The 20,198-nt window shown below is 41.0% G+C and overlaps 3 protein-coding genes across 10 annotated transcripts in view; 1 reads left to right on the forward strand and 2 right to left on the reverse strand.

Annotated features, from left to right (window-relative positions):
• The window catches only part of LOC108046595 (tyrosine-protein kinase Fer), a 31,966-nt gene extending 19,692 nt beyond the window's left edge, over positions 1 to 12,274 (forward strand). For 3 of the 8 annotated variants that reach the window (XM_044458765.1, XM_044458764.1, XM_044458763.1), the window contains exons 4-14: positions 5,279 to 5,375; positions 5,877 to 6,213; positions 6,274 to 6,552; positions 6,898 to 7,075; positions 7,261 to 8,805; positions 10,229 to 10,603; positions 10,671 to 10,884; positions 10,955 to 11,041; positions 11,104 to 11,232; positions 11,296 to 11,478; positions 11,543 to 12,274. In XM_044458765.1, coding sequence (XP_044314700.1) covers positions 5,279 to 5,375; positions 5,877 to 6,213; positions 6,274 to 6,552; positions 6,898 to 7,075; positions 7,261 to 8,805; positions 10,229 to 10,603; positions 10,671 to 10,884; positions 10,955 to 11,041; positions 11,104 to 11,232; positions 11,296 to 11,478; positions 11,543 to 11,694 — 3,576 coding nt within the window. In that variant the 3' untranslated portion in view covers positions 11,695 to 12,274. Of the gene's footprint in view, positions 1 to 5,278; positions 5,376 to 5,876; positions 6,214 to 6,273; positions 6,553 to 6,897; positions 7,076 to 7,260; positions 8,806 to 9,303; positions 9,895 to 10,228; positions 10,604 to 10,670; positions 10,885 to 10,954; positions 11,042 to 11,103; positions 11,233 to 11,295; positions 11,479 to 11,542 lie in introns of those variants that run through there. The other 5 variants (XM_044458766.1, XM_044458767.1, XM_044458768.1 and 2 more) reach the window with 5 other exon arrangements.
• On the reverse strand, positions 12,127 to 15,176 carry LOC108046594 (L-threonine ammonia-lyase). The gene is made up of 5 exons (XM_017126404.2): positions 14,649 to 15,176; positions 14,520 to 14,590; positions 13,195 to 13,645; positions 12,843 to 13,135; positions 12,127 to 12,634 (listed from the first exon to the last, which is right to left on the reverse strand). Exons 1-5 carry the CDS (start codon positions 14,889 to 14,891, stop codon positions 12,283 to 12,285), a joined length of 1,410 nt encoding a protein of 469 aa, XP_016981893.1. The 5' UTR covers positions 14,892 to 15,176; the 3' UTR covers positions 12,127 to 12,282.
• A 348-nt stretch (positions 15,177 to 15,524) lies between these two features.
• Positions 15,525 to 18,070, reverse strand: LOC108046548 (phosphotriesterase-related protein). Its single transcript, XM_044458556.1, has 5 exons — positions 17,834 to 18,070; positions 17,228 to 17,740; positions 16,097 to 16,261; positions 15,821 to 16,038; positions 15,525 to 15,761 (listed from the first exon to the last, which is right to left on the reverse strand). The coding sequence occupies exons 1-5, from the start codon at positions 17,850 to 17,852 to the stop codon at positions 15,624 to 15,626; spliced, it is 1,053 nt and encodes a 350-aa protein (XP_044314491.1). The 5' UTR covers positions 17,853 to 18,070; the 3' UTR covers positions 15,525 to 15,623.
• Between the last annotated feature and the right edge of the window lie 2,128 nt (positions 18,071 to 20,198).

Below are 20,198 nucleotides of genomic sequence, written 5' to 3' on the forward strand. Positions count from 1 at the left end.
CAAGGTAAAAATAAAATCAACCGCATGTGTCCAAAAATTAAAATTTAATAAGCAGGATCAATGCAAATCGAAAGTCAACATTGGGGAAAAGATGCCCAGAAGCCATTTTTCCCATTCGGAGTCCTTTGCCGCATTCAAAGGACCCACGCAGTTGCAAAATGCAGGGCACACTGGCTAATCCATGGCTTTGAGAGGCCAGGAAAGCGCAAGGATCGTATAAAAGGACAATGTCAACACCCAGATCTCCTCAACACGTATCGAAGTTGATGATAAGAAGGACTTTGGTAAGGATATTCACCCAACAGCCTTTTTCCAGGCCCTGCATGATGGTTTCTACAAATGAATTGAACCAAAAAGAAATCAATAGATTTTAAAAGTAAAAAAAAACCTTTTAGTTCAGTGAAATTTATATCTGAGTATGCCAATCGACTTTTGGGTCCTTTCAACCTTCTCGTATGATTTAATAATCCTTTCCCCGAGCAAAGAGCTTATGTTAGAACCCTTTTCAAGCCGATGGATTTTTTCTAGGAGCAATTCATTTGTAGAAACCATCATGCAGGGCCTGGAAAAAGGCTGTTGGGTGAATATCCTTACCAAAGTCCTTCTTATCATCAACTTCGATACGTGTTGAGGAGATCTGGGTGTTGACATTGTCCTTTTATACGATCCTTGCGCTTTCCTGGCCTCTCAAAGCCATGGATTAGCCAGTGTGCCCTGCATTTTGCAACTGCGTGGGTCCTTTAAATGCGGCAAAGGACTCCGAATGGGAAAAATGGCTTCTGGGCATCTTTTCCCCAATGTTGACTTTCGATTTGCATTGATCCTGCTTATTAAATTTTAATTTTTGGACACATGCGGTTGATTTTATTTTTACCTTGTAAAGTCAAACAACTTTTCCTTTATTTTAAGGCACTAAAACAATTTTAGCAATAAAATTAATTATTATACCATTAAGATTATAGAGGCAAATGTGATAATTAAAAAAAAGTGGCCAAATCGATAAAGTTTTAACAAAATAGTTAATTAAAACCCAAGTGTGCCAATAATTTTGTTCAGGCAAATTTGGTCCATTCTTTGGTTTTTTATTTTTAATAAATTATTTATAAAAGATAAATTAATGAAGTCACTTGTATTTAACATAAAATTAATGATGCTATCTAAAAATATTTTGTTTTATTTTTATATCAGCATATTATAAGAAGAAAAATAGCCTCAAAGTTTAACATGCTTGCTGTGCCAATAATTAAGTTTGTCACTGTATATGAAAATATGTTAAGAAACAACGGGATTATAATGTTATTTTAAGTTTTCCCGATTGTTCCTTGATTTATTATTCAAAGCTGGATATGCTGGATATGAATCCTATTAAAATCCAAACTTTTATTTAATTTTTAAAAATCATAGAACATTTTTCTTTATAACTAGGGTATGCCTGGAGTTATCACAACTTTTCTAGTGATGTGTTCGGCTCTTAAAACTTATGCTTGTTCCGCGAAACGATCGCAGCCGCAGGATTTCGCATGGGAGCCGTGTGTGTGTATCTGTTTGTATGCAAAACAAGTTGCAAGCGACACGTAGGTGGCTTTGAATATTGAAAAGTGGTTCTGCAGCCTCTCCTTCGGCGATTGAGACCTCCCAATTCGACACTGGCGGTGGCACTTGGAGGCCCCGAAAAACGAAAGACTCAAGCGACGAACGCGCTCGCGGCAATTGGCCAATTCGAAGACACTTTCACTGCGATCGTCGATTTTGCCATTCTATTCTTTTGTTGCGCGTTTTTTTCTGTCTTCCGACAAAAACGACAACACTCGACTGAAATAGAAAGTGCTGGCAACGGCAAAATCGTCGGACAGCATTTCACAGATACAATTTAAATTCGGACCTTTTCGTCATGCTTCTTTCACTTGGCACGCATGCAAATTTTGTGCAAAACATGAAGAGCACGGACAGACGGCAATAAAAACTTGGCAAATATTATTCACGAATTGGCCAACGAAAGTGAACTTATTGCGTGGCAATTATGCGACTGAATTTGCGATTGTTTAAACAGTGGCTTCGACAAGAGCAATGCAGAAACAGTTAAAGCCATCAAAACGGGTTGGTCGTTAATATTAGCGTGTCCATTGTCGGCCAAACTGGGGGTTCATTGACCGGGCTAAAGGCACAAAAGCACTGGCACGAACCACGAAGTCCACGACAAGTCTGGGCAGCTCTCTGGGAAACTAATCGAAATCCCTGGTCTGAAAGGGGGAAACTCGTGTATTGACCAACGGTCATAAATTTGCATAATTCGCAATTGCCAGTGTTTAAACGATCTCGAATGTTTCATTCAAACATGATTATTATTGTCAACGCTGTCAGCACTTATGCAACATCTTGTGGCGCACCGCCGCCTGTTGGCTTATTGAAAAACCCCGGACAATCGGCTGCATTGATTTCCCCCCTCCACCCCAACAAATGGAAAATCCCAAGCGTGTGTGGCATTTCCTATCGTTTTGGGGGAAATCCCCCCCCAAACTGTTTTCACAGCTGCTGCCACGCCGCTTCATATTCAAATTTGCCAGCCAAGAAAAACTCTCACGCGCTGACAAAAATCGGATAACAGAAAAAGAAAACATAAATGCAACTCCGTCTAGGGTTTAGCTTTTCGACTTGTTTCCCATTTTTTCCTCTCTCGGTTTTCTTCACTCGGTTTCTTTTTATTGCATCACGATTCCGCAATACATTTGACAAATTTATTTTGATTAGAGGCAATTTCTTTGGAAGTGTAGACATGAATTCAATTTCGCTTGATTGAGTTGTGCTTTTTTATTGTTATTATTCGAATGTGTTTTCGTGTATGGGGACGTCCATAGAACTTCAAGAAATAAAAGATTTTAAATAGAATCCGAATTGTTCTTCATATTATATTATAGAACTTTTAGAAAATATATATACTTTAAAGCCTTATGAAATATTAAAATATGAAGTAATATTGCGTGTATTATTTATTCTATTAAGAAAGTATTTTCGAAATCCCTATTATTTATTCTATAATATGTTTAAAGATCTTAACTGCTAGACAAACATTTTACTGACACTAAATTGTGAACAACTCTTTAAAAAAACAAAAGCCGATTAAATCAAACAATGACGCGTTAGTAATAAAAACATAGCGGACTAATTTAAGACATTGTCAAAATCATCTTTTACGATGTCATAAAATCCAAAAGCTTATTTAGAAGCAAAAAAATGCTTGATCCTGAATCACAGATGTCAGCTAAATTTATCGCAATTATAAAAATATTAGGTAAGAATTTTCCGCTTAGTTTGATGTCCGAATAAAAGTTTGCCAAAGTATACAGAAGTCCGAAACAGAAGCGGAATTCGAATCGAAAGACGAACCGAAAGAATCAAGCTGATTAATGCAAAACGTGGCAGCTGGCACCACTTGTCACAGATTCCATTAGGTCATCGCCGAATTTACATATGGATTCGGAATTTTTAAACTGTGCGTTGTCCCATCCTAGAAGCCATGAGCAACCAATGAAATTCGGAGGGGGAAATTGCGTGAGAAAAGCGAGAAAGTTTCGGCGGCTTAGTGCAGGTGGTAGATTAGCAACTTTCCTCGAATCCGTTTGGATCGTTGAATTCGCTGTTCTGGCGGCTGAAACCCAAAAAAAAAAATATAAAAAAATTGGCAATCATTTGTAAACAATGTGTGAGTGGAGCGGGGGAAGGGGTTTACCCAAATGCTATTGACTGTTTAGCCGCTGAGCGGTAAGAAATACGGCGCGCATGACCCACTTTCGAGCCATGTTTATTTCTTTTACTTGTGGCTGCTGCTATATAGCTATATAGCTCTATACCTCTGTCGCTCTCTCTTTCTAAACAACTTTTTAGGCAAATTAGCAGCTGCAAAGGCATTGAAAGTTGCTTAGCCACTTGCCGAAAAAACAAAAAACAAACATTATAAAACCAGAACCTTACAGAATTGGTTATTACGTCGCCCCAACAATAGCCACAAGTTGTCTAGATTGCAGCCAATTCAGAGATAACTCTCGAAACACTCTCGACAACACTTTCAATGCCAAATCGGCTTAACTGGGTCAGCAATTTGTATATGCGTTCTATCGAATTTTTAGCTCACCTTGCTGTTTACTAGTGATTTTCATTGGCGAATTCTCAAGCCATGCCCAATCATTTAATTAGTTAATTCCTCTCTCTAGTTTCCGCGTTTAGTGCAAGAGTGCAAAACTGTCTGCAATTAATATGCAAAGCCAACTGCACAACAGCAACATCAACAAAAAGCGGCTCAAGTTGCTGACTTAGTTGGTAACCATGGAAAATTCTGCTAAAAAGTGGTTATTAATAGAATTCAATAAATGGTGTTTTCTCAAGAAGAACAAGTTCTTGATATATTTTTTTAAATCACATGTCCAAATAAAACCTGACGCTTAGCAAGTTAGTTTTAGTTTTAAGTTAGCCAAGTCATCATATTATCTTATATGTTATTTATGGTTGGTAATCTGCATTTTCTTTGTCTTTTTGTTAAAAAATAGGTACTAAATTTATAATGAATATTATGTGGAATAGTTTATATTCACTCAACGATTGAACAGATTCACTTTGTTATTTTAATGGGTATTTGGGTATCTAGCTTTTTAATATAATTGAATTATAGAGGAAATATTTATCTTAATCACCCACTGTGCCCTGCATCAGCTGCATTATGTCCATGCAACCTTAACTCAGCAACTTTGCAACTTTGCAGCTGCTTGACTAACTGCACTTTGCAGCCATTAGCTCTGGCTTTGGCTATAGATTCAGCTTCAGGTTCGACTTGAACTGCAGTCACAATCCTCGGCAACAAAGTCGTTGTTGATTTTGTTGACACACGCTAACGGATGCTGGGATGTTGGCTCAGCTGCATAATGCAATGGGCAATCCTTTTGCCCAGTCACTTATCAGTCATTTGCGGAGTCGCAGCTTTTCAGTTTTTGTTGGCTTTGCGGTTGGACGTGTACCTTGCATAATGGCCAAACGTGAGAAAATGTTTTGCGAAGAAAGTGTGAGAGATACTCACCCAATGGAGGAGATAGGTGTAGGTTCCATTATGCGATTACTCGCATGTCGAGCACAGTGCGCGACAAAAGACGAACACGTAGTGACGCCGGCAATAATCATGATGTAATGAGCCCATTTTTTGGGAAAGTGCCCTACTGGCTGAGGCACACGTGTGCTGACCGCATTGAAATCAATCCAAACTAAGCCCCCACTTCTCCTCTTTTCATTTCAGCTTTCCGACGAGGTGGTTCGCAAGAAAACCGAATACCAAAAACATTTGGAGGGCTACAAGGCGCTGCGCACGCGCTTTGAGGAGCACTACATAAAAGGTGAGTTTGAAAACCGGGGTATCACGTTACTGATTGGTTTGATATATAAAAGCAATGTAAATCAGTATATGAATAGCCTATTAACAATATATTAAGATTAATTTAAAGACTTACTTTTTTAATTGTATATACATACATATAACTAAAGTAAGCATATGTTTACTTCTTCAAATAGTTGCATAGAATGTTTCCTTGCTTATACTTTTCTCTATATATTTCAAATTCATCTGAAATAATGTCAGTTACTAAATATAAAAAGAGGAGCTAAGGGCTACTAGAAACTATTAAACCACACATTTTTTAAGTCTAAACTTAGCTAGTATTACTCTTATAAACTTGAAATATGCATTTCAATGAAGACCATTAAAATATAAATTTCAGCTAGCTATGATTCCATATCTTTGTAAGTCCTAGAAAGAAAAGTTAATTCTTATACAGATTTAATATCTGAATGGTTGAAGAAGTCTTCTAAGTGCACATGTGATCCTCCTCCGATTTCAGCACCCAGTCGCAGTGGCCGCAAGCTGGACGATGTGCGCGACAAGTACCAGAAGGCCTGCCGCAAGCTGCACCTCACACACAACGAGTACGTGCTGTCCATCACGGAGGCCATCGAAGTGGAGAAGGACTTCCGCACGGTGCTGCTGCCGGGATTGCTGGAGCACCAGCAGTCCGTCCAGGAGAGTTTCATCCTGCTGTGGCGCAACATCCTGCAGGAGGCGGCCCAGTATGGCGATCTCACGGCCGACAAGTACAAGGAGATACAGAAGCGCATTGACACTGTGATAGGCGGCATCAATCCGACCGAGGAGTACGGCGAGTTCACCGAGAAACACAAGTGAGTTTCCTGGTTTTATTGGATTTAGACAAGGGACTGATCTATCTTCTATATCCCCAGAACATCCCCCACATCCCCCATGCTCTTTCAGTTCGATGAGACGCTCATCGAGGACATACCCGGCAAACTGCAGTCGAGCACCTTGACGGTGGACAACCTCACGGTGGACTGGCTGAGGAATCGCCTCCAGGAACTGGAGAGTGCGGTCAAGGATTGCCAGGAGAAGCAGCTGAAGATGATCGAGCACGTAAACGGTGGTTCCCCTGTGGCCAATGGCAGCATTATATCCAACGGCAGCAACACATCCAATGGCATCCAGTCCAACAAGGATAGCCAATGGTAAACATCATAGAATATCTTATTGAACTTTATATTAGATCACTGCATCAATCATACTATCCATTGAAAAGCTTATTTAATATGCAAGAAAAACTACAACTTCAATAATCTTTTAAATAATGTAACGATTTTGTTTCGGAAATCTGAGGTTTAAGCATTTGTATATCGAAGAACGCTAGAATTATAACTATTAATTTAAGAATTCTTTGATAATATTGTAACTTTTTAAACTTCATATTTCGTTGCTTCAAGAAACAAACATTTAAGCATCTTTCTAAGTGGCTTAAAATTCATATACTATTAAACTTTACTAAAGTCCTAAGTTATCCAAATGATTTCCTTCAGTCGCCAGTCGAAGGACCTGAATGCATTGCGCTGCCAGGAGAAGCAAAAGCAGAAGCTGGTGGACATGATCAAGTGCGCCTTGAACGAGGTGGGCTGCGAGGAACTGCCCTCCGGATGCGACGACCACTTGACCCTCGAGCAGACCTTCATCGAGAATGGCTACAACAATGAGCAGCAGGTGAGTGGAAGATTTGCTCCCATCCACATAGGTTTTGGTTAGTCTTAAGTGTAGGTGGTGATGGTCTAACTAATCTTGTGTGATGAAACCATTTCTTTCTCTCTGGATGCTGCCCCCTTGCCATGCCACATACCTCACATACCCGAAAACCCATGAACACATCCGAAATCTAACCCCTCAAATAGCAGAGGTCCAACTCCACGAGTTCACCAGGCTTGGGCATCATGAACGAGCTGATGCGACGCGGCGGGGTTCTGACCCTGCTGCGCGGAAGGGGTCGCCACTTCAAGAGGAAGAGCACCCCCCAACCGACCACGCCCACGACCAGGTGCCGTCAAGGACGCTTCAACAAGTTGCAGCCGCGCTCCCAAAGCCTCGGATCCTTGTCGGTAATTAGGAATGGGATCGGGCCAAGTCCTGCACGTTACGAGCCCATTACTAACCACCGTTCGGCCAGCGTTCATTATTTGGGCGAGGAGATCACCCCGAGTTCAGTGACCCCGCCCCATTTGCCACGCCTGCGTCGCACCCAGTGTTCCATGTTGTGTTTGGGCGAGGCCGAGGAGCCTGCCGTTGTCCTGGCCTCGCCCCTCCCGCTCACCCAGCTAACCGCCGCTGTCCTTACTAACACCAATAACAATCATATCTATGCGGATCTGGAGCTGGACAGGAAGCGGGAAGCCGCCAGTCTAGAAAGCGACGAGGAGGAGGAGGAGGAAACTAAAGAGCAAGTCCAAATAGAAATAAACCAGGCCAAACCCCAGAACTCCATAGATGCTCATCTGGACAGGATCGATGAACTGAATCGCGTGCTGGACGATCGCCTGAAGCGGAGTATGCAGCCCAGCGACGATGTGAATGCCATCGAGAGTGCGGAAGAGTGCCATCAGATAGAGACCAGAAAGTTGGCCAAAGATCCAGATAGCCAAACCAAGCGCAGTTCCAGCTCCAGTTCGGAGTGCCGATCCTCCAAGGAGACGGCGGGTCACTCCAAGAAGCGATCGCTTTCGTTCACTCAAAAGTCCATAAGCAACATCTTCAGCAATCTAAAGGAGTTCTCCAAAAGTCCTCTGGTGCGAATGGCCAAGAATCACACGCTCCACGAGGAGCAGGATGCGGAAAGGACGCAGCCGAATCATCAGCATTCCAGCAGCAGTGACTGCCCCACAAACAGTAGCAGTTCCAGCAGTAATAACAATAACAATAATAACAATAACAATAGCAATCACAGTGCCTCACAGTCGACGATCATCACGAGCACGATCACCACGACCATAACGACCACCACGTCCACGACGCCGTCCAAGGAAACCTCAAGACTGAAATTCAAGGTGCCCAAGATCCAGAAGAAATCGAAGGCCATCCGCAATACATTCCGCTCCAAGCTGCTGAACTTCCAGCTGAAGCGATCCAAGCCCTGCAAACAGTGCACCAAAAGGAGACGCATCCATCCCAGCAAGAGTGTCTTCGACTTTGCCCGGGAATTCGAGGCGGATCAGCCGGCAGGATCGGCGGGGGATGATGGGCAGTTCTGCAATTGCCCGCCGGTTGCACCGAAAATCCCAAAACCATCCGTCCAAATATCCGGTCGCAAGGAGCGTACGTTTGAGTCCAGTTCCGGGGAGCTGGTCGAGAACCAGGACGAGGAGGAGGACAACGACGACGAGGACAGCGACGACGTGCTCAGCATGAAGGATCACTGCTACTGCGTTCCCAGCCTGGCGGCCAGTGTGAGTTACCCGCATCCGCATCCGTATCCGAGCAACCACCGCACCCACCGTACCGAGAGTATCTAAGCCAACTGGGCGCCACAAGACGCCACCTCACTGAATCGAGAACCGCATCGCATCGCATTGCTGCCCCCTTCAATTTGCATGTTTGATTGATTGTGCATGTTTCAATATTGAAAGCATTTGCGGAAAGAGCTTTTTTTAGAGCGTGCCCAAAATAAAACACAGGGTGAACTTAGCCAAAACTGAAAAGTGGGGTATCACGGCTAGTTTGTGTGTTCTGGTTTCCAATTTAGTTTTCTTTAAACATGAAAATGATTTTCCCTTAGAAGATTTGTCTATGTATTGCACTATAAATCACCTTTTGCACCAAAATCTTAACTGGTCTAAAAATAACAGACTCATGAAAAGTAACTAAAAAATATTCTTGTCTTCTTGACTGTAAATTATTTTTTTTTTTTGAATATTTAATTTTACTTTTTGTATATAGTTACTTTTTCATATTTTATTTGAGGACATAATTATGCCTTTTGTATATAGTTATTTAGACTATATTTTTGTAGAGTTTGAATTTCAGCAGGGAACACCAGTTGTGATTCACATAAGTGTATAAGACTTTCGACTGATTTAGCATTTCCTTCACCCTTCCATTTGCTAAAATTACTTGTGCGTGCCAATGAGAACGAGCGAAAGTGGCCAAAAGAGACAAGTTCAGCGGAGAGCGTAAGGCGATTATATCTTTTAGTTCTCACCGATCTGGCGAGCTGTTTGGATACCGAGCGGCAGTCGCCATTAATCTAGTCCATCGAAATGTTTGGCGTCTGTTTGGCCAGTGAAAAGTTGGAGATCTATCACATTTGTATCCGACAGAACGCGCGACTATTTCAGTTTCTGTGAGACAATTGCGCAAGTTCAAGTAGTTGTTTTGGGACTGGTACTAGTACTGATAGTTCCATCATGAGCAGCACCGCTTCCGGACAGAGCAGCAACTACGGTGGTGCCGAAAGTGGGGGGATTTTCGAGACAATTGTCTTCAGCGGTCGACCCGTTCCGCCGGCCCGAAAAAAGCGGCCCAAATCCAAAGTATTTGTGAGTCATCCGGCGGATCAACCTTGAACGTAGATCCATATTTGCCTCTAGTAACAATATATACGTATCTTGCTGACTTAATACGCCTCTTGCTTACAGTATTTAATTATAATTAATTTGCGTGTATATCTTGGAGCTACTGCAATTTCGTCAAAGCCAATTGCACCCACGCATTTCCGCTGCCCATTTGGAAATGGAAATGTGGAAATGGCGTGTTAACCGATTCTAAGCTATTCTATTTTCCTTATTTTTTGTTTTTGGTATTCTGCATGCTTTCACTAATCTTTCGGCCACGAGGGGAATATAGATTTTGCTAATTATCCGGCTCTTGCAGATATCGCTCTCCACGAATCGTCCGCTTTACGAGGAGGAATGGTTCCATGGCGTTCTGCCGCGTGAAGAGGTTGTCCGACTGCTGAACAACGATGGCGACTTCCTCGTACGCGAGACCATTCGGAACGAGGAGAGCCAGATCGTCCTGAGTGTCTGCTGGAATGGCCACAAGCACTTCATTGTCCAGACCACCGGAGAGGGCAATTTCCGGTTCGAGGGACCGCCCTTTGCCAGCATCCAGGAGCTGATAATGCACCAGTACCACTCCGAGCTGCCGGTGACTGTCAAATCCGGAGCCATACTCCGGCGACCCGTTTGCCGAGAACGCTGGGAGCTGAGTAACGATGATGTGGTGCTCCTCGAGCGGATTGGCAGGGTAATTAACCAACTTTATACACAAAGATTAAAGGGACTTTAAGCACATTTTATATACAAATCTTCAGGGCAACTTTGGCGACGTCTACAAGGCCAAACTGAAGTCCACCAAACTGGATGTGGCCGTCAAAACCTGCCGCATGACCCTGCCCGACGAACAGAAGCGTAAATTCCTCCAAGAGGGCCGCATCCTCAAGCAATACGACCATCCTAATATCGTCAAGCTAATAGGCATTTGTGTGCAGAAGCAGCCCATAATGATTGTCATGGAATTGGTGCTGGGTAGGTTCTGGAAAAATATATTTGTAATATTTTGGAGAGACCTAAGTAACATTTGAACTCGTTTTTTCAGGTGGTTCCCTACTAACGTACTTGCGTAAGAACTCCAATGGTCTCTCCAATCGCCAACAAATGGGAATGTGCAGGGATGCGGCGGCAGGTAGGTGGTCCTAAAACCCCTTTGATCATATTTACTTAACAAAGAATACTTTCTTTACTTAGGCATGCGATATCTGGAGTCCAAGAACTGCATTCATCGCGATCTGGCGGCGCGTAATTGTCTCGTTGACCTGGAGCACAGTGTGAAGATTTCCGATTTCGGGATGTCACGCGAGGAAGAAGAGTATATAGGTATAGTCCACATTGCCTTCAAGAAAACAAAGCCAATATTTAAGGTGCCACTTTGTAAAATAGTTTCCGATGGAATGAAGCAGATACCTGTGAAGTGGACAGCTCCCGAGGCCCTCAACTTTGGAAAGTATACCTCACTGTGCGACGTGTGGTCCTATGGCATTCTGATGTGGGAGATCTTCTCCAAGGGGGACACACCCTACTCGGGCATGAGCAATTCAAGGGCCAGGGAACGGATCGATACGGGTAAACATTGAGCAATATTGTAAAGTTGATAGAGATATTAATTAGAAATCTCTGATGTCTAAAGGATACCGAATGCCAACGCCAGAGAACACGCCTGCGGAGATGTATCGACTGATGCTAAAGTGCTGGGCAGCCGATGCCGAATCCCGGCCTCATTTCGATGAGATCTACAATGTGGTCGACGCCCTCATCCTGCGCCTGGACAATAGCCACTGAGAGCGGCTCCAGCCGGAACACTTAGCATACTCAACGTAGATTTAGTCAGCGCTTTTAAAGTCTTAACAACGAGATGCCTGTATTTATGAGATAGCCTATACTATACATTTTACCACATAAACGATATTTATATAGAGACATATATATTTTCTAGCCATGTAAATGTAAATTTCGATATATACCGTACTGTGTGTTTGTTTGACTGAGCGTATGTAATAAATCCTTAATGTGCCAAAAACCGCAAGAAGATCTTTAAACAAAAGCAAAAGAAAGAAATACAAAAAAAATCGATATTGTGTGTCTGCTTGAAGAACTGCTTCGTAGCCTAAGCTCATGAATTTATATTCTTAGTTGTTTGTGTTTTAGTTCGTAAACAGAGAATCATAATTTGTAAATTATGCAATCCCTACGTTTGTCAATTTGTTTCTAGACTTCGTATTTTATGTATATTTATTTACACCTAATTTACATTTCTACTTCGACTACGATTATGTTTACACTTATACAACTAAGCTCTAAGTTAAAGCTTTAAGTTTTGCTGCGCTGCTGAAGTGAATAAATCATATGTGTACTATACAGACGATTGGCCTACGAATCGGAATCATTTGTCAGGGCTAATGGAACATCGGAGAACTGCACCTTGGAGTAGAACTTCTTCAGCTCGTTCTTTAATTCCAGGCTGTGGCTCCAGTCCACTGTTTCGCACACGACCTTCACTTCCACGGTGTACACATCCCTCAGCCAGGCTCTCTCGTGCATAATATCCTTGATGGAAACTCCCACGCGGACCAGCAGGGCGCACAGATCGTTGATGCCACCGGGACGATCACTGACCTCCACATTGAACTTCACCAGACGACCCACGGCGGCCAAGCCTCGCTCTAGGCAGCGTCCAAAAACGGTGGTGTCTATGTTGCCACCACAGAGGAGAACCACAACTCTGTAGGAAAATACATAATTTGCTTTTTTAGAACATATACCAAATGATTTTTTCTTTTTTTTTTAAGACTTAAAATTAATGGATGCAAAGTTACAAGCCTAAAAAATAATATATGTACATTTACCAGCCCATTGAAAATCGTCAAAATTTGAAATCGAGATTGGGGGGATCCCCTTAATAGCTTATTTTGAACAGTATTTGTACTCACTTCTTTCCCTTGAGCTCATCCAGATGACCGGCTAGAATGGCTGCTAGGCCTGCTCCACCCGCACCCTCGACCACGCATTTCTCCTCCTCCACCAGCCGGAGGATGGCCACTGCGATCCACTCCTCCTTGACCACCACCATGCGATCGATGAGGGGCATGGCCGTGGCATAGGCATTGTAGCCCACTTTGGGTACTGCCAAACCATCGGCCAGTGTATTCTTGATGGGCGTGTGGATGGGTCCGTTGTTTTCCATGGCCCTGGTGAAGCTGGCACACTTCTCCGACTCCACACCCTGAGGGAAAGTAAAGAGAAAATGATCCAAATACAAAATATTCCCGCGGTAATACTCACAATGATCTTGGTCTTGGGGGACAGTGCCTTCACAGCCGTGGCGATTCCCGCAATTAGGCCACCTCCGCCGACTGGCACCACCACTGCATCCGGTTCCGGCACCTGCTCCAGTATTTCCAGGCCAATGGTTCCCTGGCCGGCCATGATGTGCGGATGGTCATAGCCATTCACGTACAGTAGACCCTCCTCGCGGGACATCCGCATGGCGAGGGACTTGGCCTCGCCCATGTCGTTACCATCCACGATGACGCGGGCCTTGTAGTTGCGGCACTTCTGGATCTTCATGATAGGGGCCGCCTTGGGCATCACCACGGTCACCGGGATGTTGAGCTTCCAGCCGTGGTAGCACAGCGCCTGGGCATGATTGCCCAAGGAGGCACTGATCACTCCGGTTCGCTTCTGCTCTTCGGTCAGTGATAACAAGGCATAGCGTGCGCCACGCTCCTTGAAGCTGTCAAAATTGTGAAGTGGGGCTGTTAGACACATGTTCTCAAAAATCCATTAGCAACAGCTATTAATTTGGGCTAATCGAACTTTTTCTACCAATTAAAGCCTATCTTATCGGATCTTTGCCTTTTATGTGTAGCCAAATTAATCACCGAAATGTTTTCGTAATAATAGAAGTGCGTCGTACTCGAATCCACCGATATAGGCCGTTTAAGTGTCAACAAACAAAAATAGTTACAGTCAAACTTCCGTAACTTGATCCATCGTTTTCTAAGCTAAAATACTTAATAAATTATTAAAATACTCTTGACACTCTTATTGTTTTCGTCAAAAATTGTGGTTTGATTTAACGAAGTTTGACTGTATAATATGAGTGTAGAAAGATTCTTATCAAAAAAATGAAAATGGCACTCCCAGACAATACTCATAGTATACGTAACGATTACTAAATGCTAAGCAAAACAGATCATTATAAACAATAACGCTAAAGTGGAAATGCACCTTGGACCTATATTACCTATCAAAAAATATACAAGGAAAATATACAAATAAAAACACTTTTAATTCGCTTGTACAATTTATAGAAACTCCTAATTAGTAATGTCTATACCATAAAAAAAGTGTCTATGAATAAAATACATATCTTTCCAATACCGGATGCTATTAAAAACTTTATGAACAGCAAACTTAACCAATTAAGTAAACTAAAATTAGAACTCAATTGTGCTCGGATCCTAAAAGTAATAAGCCGATTACTTGAAACTAGCATTAAACTATTTTTTCTTTTACTAAATGCATTACAGAATTGAAGGTAATTTTTGTTCGTACATCTCTTTGAATTATAAAAATTTCTTAGTCTGGTTCGGCTTTAAACTCACCTGCCCGTGTATTGCAGGAAATCCTTTTTTAAGTACAACTCCATGCCATATAGATCCGACGATGTGGATTTCTGTAAGTCAATTTCCAAATAGAGGAGATTTCGAAACAGGAAGTATAGAAATATCTACCGGACAGGGAGTGCGTTCCACTCCGCCACGGATGAGAAATGCAGCCGAAGTGACATCGTGGAAGGATATGCGTTGAGGTCGCTCCGGATTGCAGAAGGGATCGATGATTTCCTCAACGCCTCCTGAAACATGTCTGGGTCTCTTCTGAGGCTCCAACTTTCCATTGACAGCTGTGTTATTTGTGGCCTTAATAGCCGAACCATTGGGTTCCTTGGGCGATTCCGTCTTCACTGCCTGGGACATTGCTCCTTAAACTCACTCGAGGACCTCCGCCAATAACTGCTCGCCAAATACTGCTGAATGCGACACCGATCGGAACTGGTATATATAGGCGCATGGATGGGGAGACTCTGTATTGGGTCGTAAAAACGGCACCTTTGCAATACGATTCAATTGCCGGCTGGTCACTTTATGGGGCCTGGCCTGACGACGAACTGATAAGAGCTGCTCTGGCAACCGCGAACGAAACAATAACATCGATAGCGCCTCGTTTGTACTTGTTTGGCCTTTTTTTGGCAACATCATCGGAAATGTTCATTCCATCTCCTGATTTGGAAATCAAATCCATTAGAAGTAGGCTTGCACAAAGGAGGCGGGTCAAAAATGTTAGGACATTAGTAGGTTCATCTAAAATCCACAGTGAAATATTTAACATTTTAAACAATTTAACGTCTTTTAACAGAATGAACAAAAACTACATAACAACTACATAAAAATAAAAAAAAAGACAGTTTTTAATCGATATTAACCAATAATGACTGTAGATGATAAGCTCTCATAATGACCCAATATTTGAATGATCTTTTTTCCAAGTGCAAATCGCACGAGCCCCCAATTTTTGTTTTTTTTTATAATTAAGTCATTTTGATAAACTTGAATTCGAAGACACGCCCATTTATTACTGCCAAAATAACAATTTTAATCTTATCAACGGGAATAAAATGATAAGAGATGCTACCAATCAACAACACGCCTCTAGGGGTCAAAGGCCAACCAGTTGGCCGGATTGGTGACCGTCATTTGCTCGACCTGCTCCAAAGTAACTCCGCGCTCGAACATTCGCGGCAGGATGTTGGTGTGGATGTGATGATAGCCATGACCGCCATAGGAAGTCTAAAAATAGTAAAAATTAGATAACAACAATTTATACAATAGACTTAATTTTAGCCCACCAATCGATGTTTTGTATGGATGTCGTGGGACATGAGCAGCTTGTCCACTAAACCCTCTTTAATGAGCTTCACCAGGTTGTCAATACGTTGGCCATCGGAGATCATGTCCACACTGGTATTGAGCTGATAGAAGGAGCACTCCGTGCCGAAGAGATCGTACTGAATGTAGCAGCCCAGTTTGGCAAACTCCAGCAGCTCATCGACGTCGAAAATTGTGCCTAATGGACATAAAGGTTGTCAAAAGAATAGGAAGGTCTGAAAAACAATTTCACTCACGATCCAAATGCGACATTACGCACTTGTCGGCACGCCCACCCGCCTCCAAGTAAAGGCGCATGATCTCAAATGGGGCTTTGGTCACACGATGCGGATGCATGGAAACTCCACAGCCCAGAACTTCCTGGATCTCGCCTGCCGCCTTAATCGTTTTTTTCTCAAAATCTGTAATACATTAAGAACATTGGAGAATTGTAAATAGATCTGTTGTTATTTAGATACACTATAGTGTATTTGTTATAACAAACCATGAAGTAATGTGAAATATTCCAAAGATCCGGAAAAATCAACTTTTATTGCGGTTTTTTTAATAAAAGCCATGGGAAATAATGGTCGCACGATGGAATGCCATACCTCGTTGAATTCGTTATAAACTTTCCAATTAAATGGCATTCCCAGCTAAATAATTTCATTTTGGCCGATTTTTCGCCAAAAAAGATGAACTAACCCCTTATGAAAAATGCCAAAATCCGGAGGATCCGGAAAAATCAACTTTTATTGTGGTTTTTTGATCAAAACCATGGATAATAATTGTCGGACGATGGAATGCCATACCTCGTTGAATTCGTTATAAAATTTCCAATTAAATGGCATTCACAGCTAAAAAATTTCATTTTGGTCTATTTTTCGCCAAAAAAGATGAACTAACCCCTTACGAAAAATGGCGAAATCCGGAGGATCCGGAAAAATCAACTTTTATTGCGGTTTTTTGATCAAAACCATGGGAAATAATGGTCGCACGATGGAATGCCATACCTCGTTGAATTCGTTATAAAATTTCCAATCGATTGTCGCACGATGGAATGCCATACCTCGTTGAATTCGTTGTAAAATTTCCAATTAAATGGCGTTCACAGCTAACAAATTTCATTTTGGTTGATTTTTCGCCAAAAATCATAACCCTTGAGAAAAATTCTAAAATCGCGTTAAGCTCTTCTGATGGACATTCTTATATAATATAAAAAAAATATATATTATCTATATATAAAATCTGAAGGAGGTTATTATTAACCATTTTCATTCTTTGTATTGTGTAATTGAAAATAATTTTCTAAGACTTAAATTTAAAATGTGAAAGTTAATTGATATTTGATGTGATGAATTTTATGTAAAGATTGTTAAATGGCTTACCGTGGATGGGATAGACACTGGCCACCTCGCCAATGAATCCGCACTTGACCGCCTGACCGTTGACCTGCAGGCCAGTGATGATGTCCTTGGAGTAGAGATCACTCATTTGCTCCACGGTTAAGCTGGCATGACTGGCATCCTGCATGGCATGGATATAGTGGCCTGTGCCGGCAATAAAGTGGACACCCGTGCTCTTGGCCAGCTCCACAATAAACTCCAAGTTGCGTTTCAGCCCATAGCTGCTGTTTTCCACAATACTGCCACCGCCGTGCTTCTTGTAGAGCAGCACGTCCTTTTTGGCCGCCTCCAGAGCTTCTCCATCGTAGAAGCGGACGTTCTCCTTGCTGGAATACGGGTAAAGACGGACATATCCGAGGGTGGACATGCTGATCTTGGCCTTCAACTCGCTCTCGAAATCCGGCGGCGGTGGGCGGTAGAAGTGCTCGAAATCGAGAGCTACATGCTCATGGGTCAAAGTTCGCCCCAACAGGTTGGGGGTGATAGTGCCGAGAACTGGATGCATAAACAGCGAAAAAATTCATTATCTGATGAGCTCAGATAAGCCCAGGAATAGCTGTTATCTCTCCTAAATCTTAACCAACTCACCGGTCTGAACGGTTGACATATTCACAGGTTTCAATGTGGGTCACGCTTTAAGTTTATGTTTTTCGGGTTATTTTTAGACTCGTTGGCGACCGAACGCTTTGAATGCCAGTGGAGAACTGATCTTGGGGAGCTGAGAGTCTGTTCGCTGTGGAGTTCGTGAACCACAGATATATGTTTACAGTTGCTTTGCTTTATCCCCGAACCCCGCCTTATCAAGAATGTATTTTATTGCGCACAATCAGAGATTGCACTAGAGCGAGTTTGTTGTTCGCTTACATTAGCTCTTCTAACAAAGAATTAAAGTCAATTTTTAAGTGCTAAATAAAAGCAGGCGACGGCGGTCGTAATGCAATGGATAATAAGTAAAATAAACCCAATAGCCCAAATCCATTGAAATAAATGAATATTTTAAAAATCAATTATATCATCTCTTTTTCCTCCTCAATAAAAAGCCAATTCATTATATTTCTCAGAATAATTCTCTTTATTAGTTCCATTTCTTTCCGTGTTTTGTATTCTCTTTTTAATTTTACTTAGGATTAAGTTTATCAGTTTTAGCGATTTCTCATTTATCAGATATACATATGTGTGTATATATAGTCTATATATATACTCATTTATACTTAAGATATATGTTTCTGTTATTTATACGACATTGCTGCATCATTCATTTAACTGTTGTATCTCGTATATATATATTTTCCTTTCGATTTTCCTTATAATCTAAGCATTCATAATTTTACCTTTCGCAAAGAATCTGTTAAATATTGTAATTGTTGCCTTTATCTCTTTGTCTGGTTGGGCTTGCAATGTATTTTTTGTTTGAGACTTTAGCAGCCTAATTTATCGTTTGATCAAAACCTTTTTCTTGTTTATATAAATTGCATAACGGTGTTATTTTGTTTTATAAATTATTATAACGAAATAAGCACACAAAAATGTATTATTTACTTGCTGAGTTTAGGTAGTTACTGAGTTTTACGTTTGAACACTTGCTGTGACTTTAGTTAGGTTAATAACTATTGCATGTAGAGCGAACGAACCATTTTGAAACAAACAAATCCCAGAGCCACTCGATCTGTTCTCAATTGGCCATTATAAATATTTTATTTATGCGTTTTACCATCTCCATCGTTTCTAAACTACTTAGCACCTTGGCTTGGCTTGGGTTCCCAATGAATTTCGAAATGTGGAAAAGAATATCTCTCGAAATATATATCCAAAGAAATCTCAAAAAATAAAACATGCAATTGTTTTTAAAAATGATGTTATCGCCTTTTATTGAACATTATCCAGTTAGCTATATAAATTTTGAAGTTAATATTGGTTTCTTGGTTTATCGCAAATTTGTTGTGGTTGCTCTTGTTGTATCTTCTATTTTATTGTATTTGTTTATGCATTTGTTTAAGTTTAATTAAAATAGTTGTTGCTCTTATATACGCCCGGATCTGAGGCTCATGTATAGGTATATGTATATATCTATTCCTATTTAGATTTTCTAGCTTTACCGTTTCTGTGTTAAATATGTTCACTGTTTCTCCACACATCTGTGTTTTTAATTACAATTACACATTAGTACAATATTTATATAGGCATAAAGTTTTAGATATTGGATGCATTCATATTCAAGTTCATTAAATCCCATTCACACGCTTAAAACAACTAATTTCGTTTCGTCTCCGCTTCTGCCTCATACAAAACACTTCACATATCCAAAGGGTCAAACAATAATCAAATTCGGCTAGCAATTGCAAAAGATTTAACACAAATAGAGTTTTGGCGAAATTGGGAAGAGGGACTTTGGGGGTCGGATGTCGGATAAGTATTGAAGTGATTGTTTGTGTGTTGTTTGATTAGCTTATAAGCGCAAAAGTGACTAAGAGGTGCACACAACAAAATAATAATTATTATGGTAATATAATAAAGAACTACTAGAATAAACGTTGGTTAGTAATAATAATAAAAGTTTTTTACGCTTAGTTATAATTATTATTTGCCTTTTCACTTTACTCTTTCGCTCTTTTGTTAAACATATAAACACAATTCCAACTAAAAGCACACTAAAGCGTTTTAAATTATTGTAAATAATTGTAAACAAACACTACAACTATGCAAAAAAATATAGAAATGGGTTTTACATCTATAAAAACTGTATTTTATTTTTCTTTTTAACTTCCCTTCGTTTAAAGTTAGTAAATCAGTTTTAAAACGTTTTTAAACTGTGGTAAGAAGCTTGTTTGTTATATCTTAAGGTTCATCTTCGTTTTGTGTGTTTGTGTATGCATACAATTTTACTAATTAATTTTAAAGTTTTTAATGAATTAAATTATGATATACGTATATGCAAAGTGTTGCCTTTATTATT

This window comes from Drosophila rhopaloa, unplaced genomic scaffold (genome assembly GCF_018152115.1).
Source record: "Drosophila rhopaloa isolate 14029-0021.01 unplaced genomic scaffold, ASM1815211v1 contig_167, whole genome shotgun sequence".
NCBI lineage: Eukaryota > Metazoa > Arthropoda > Insecta > Diptera > Drosophilidae > Drosophila > Drosophila rhopaloa.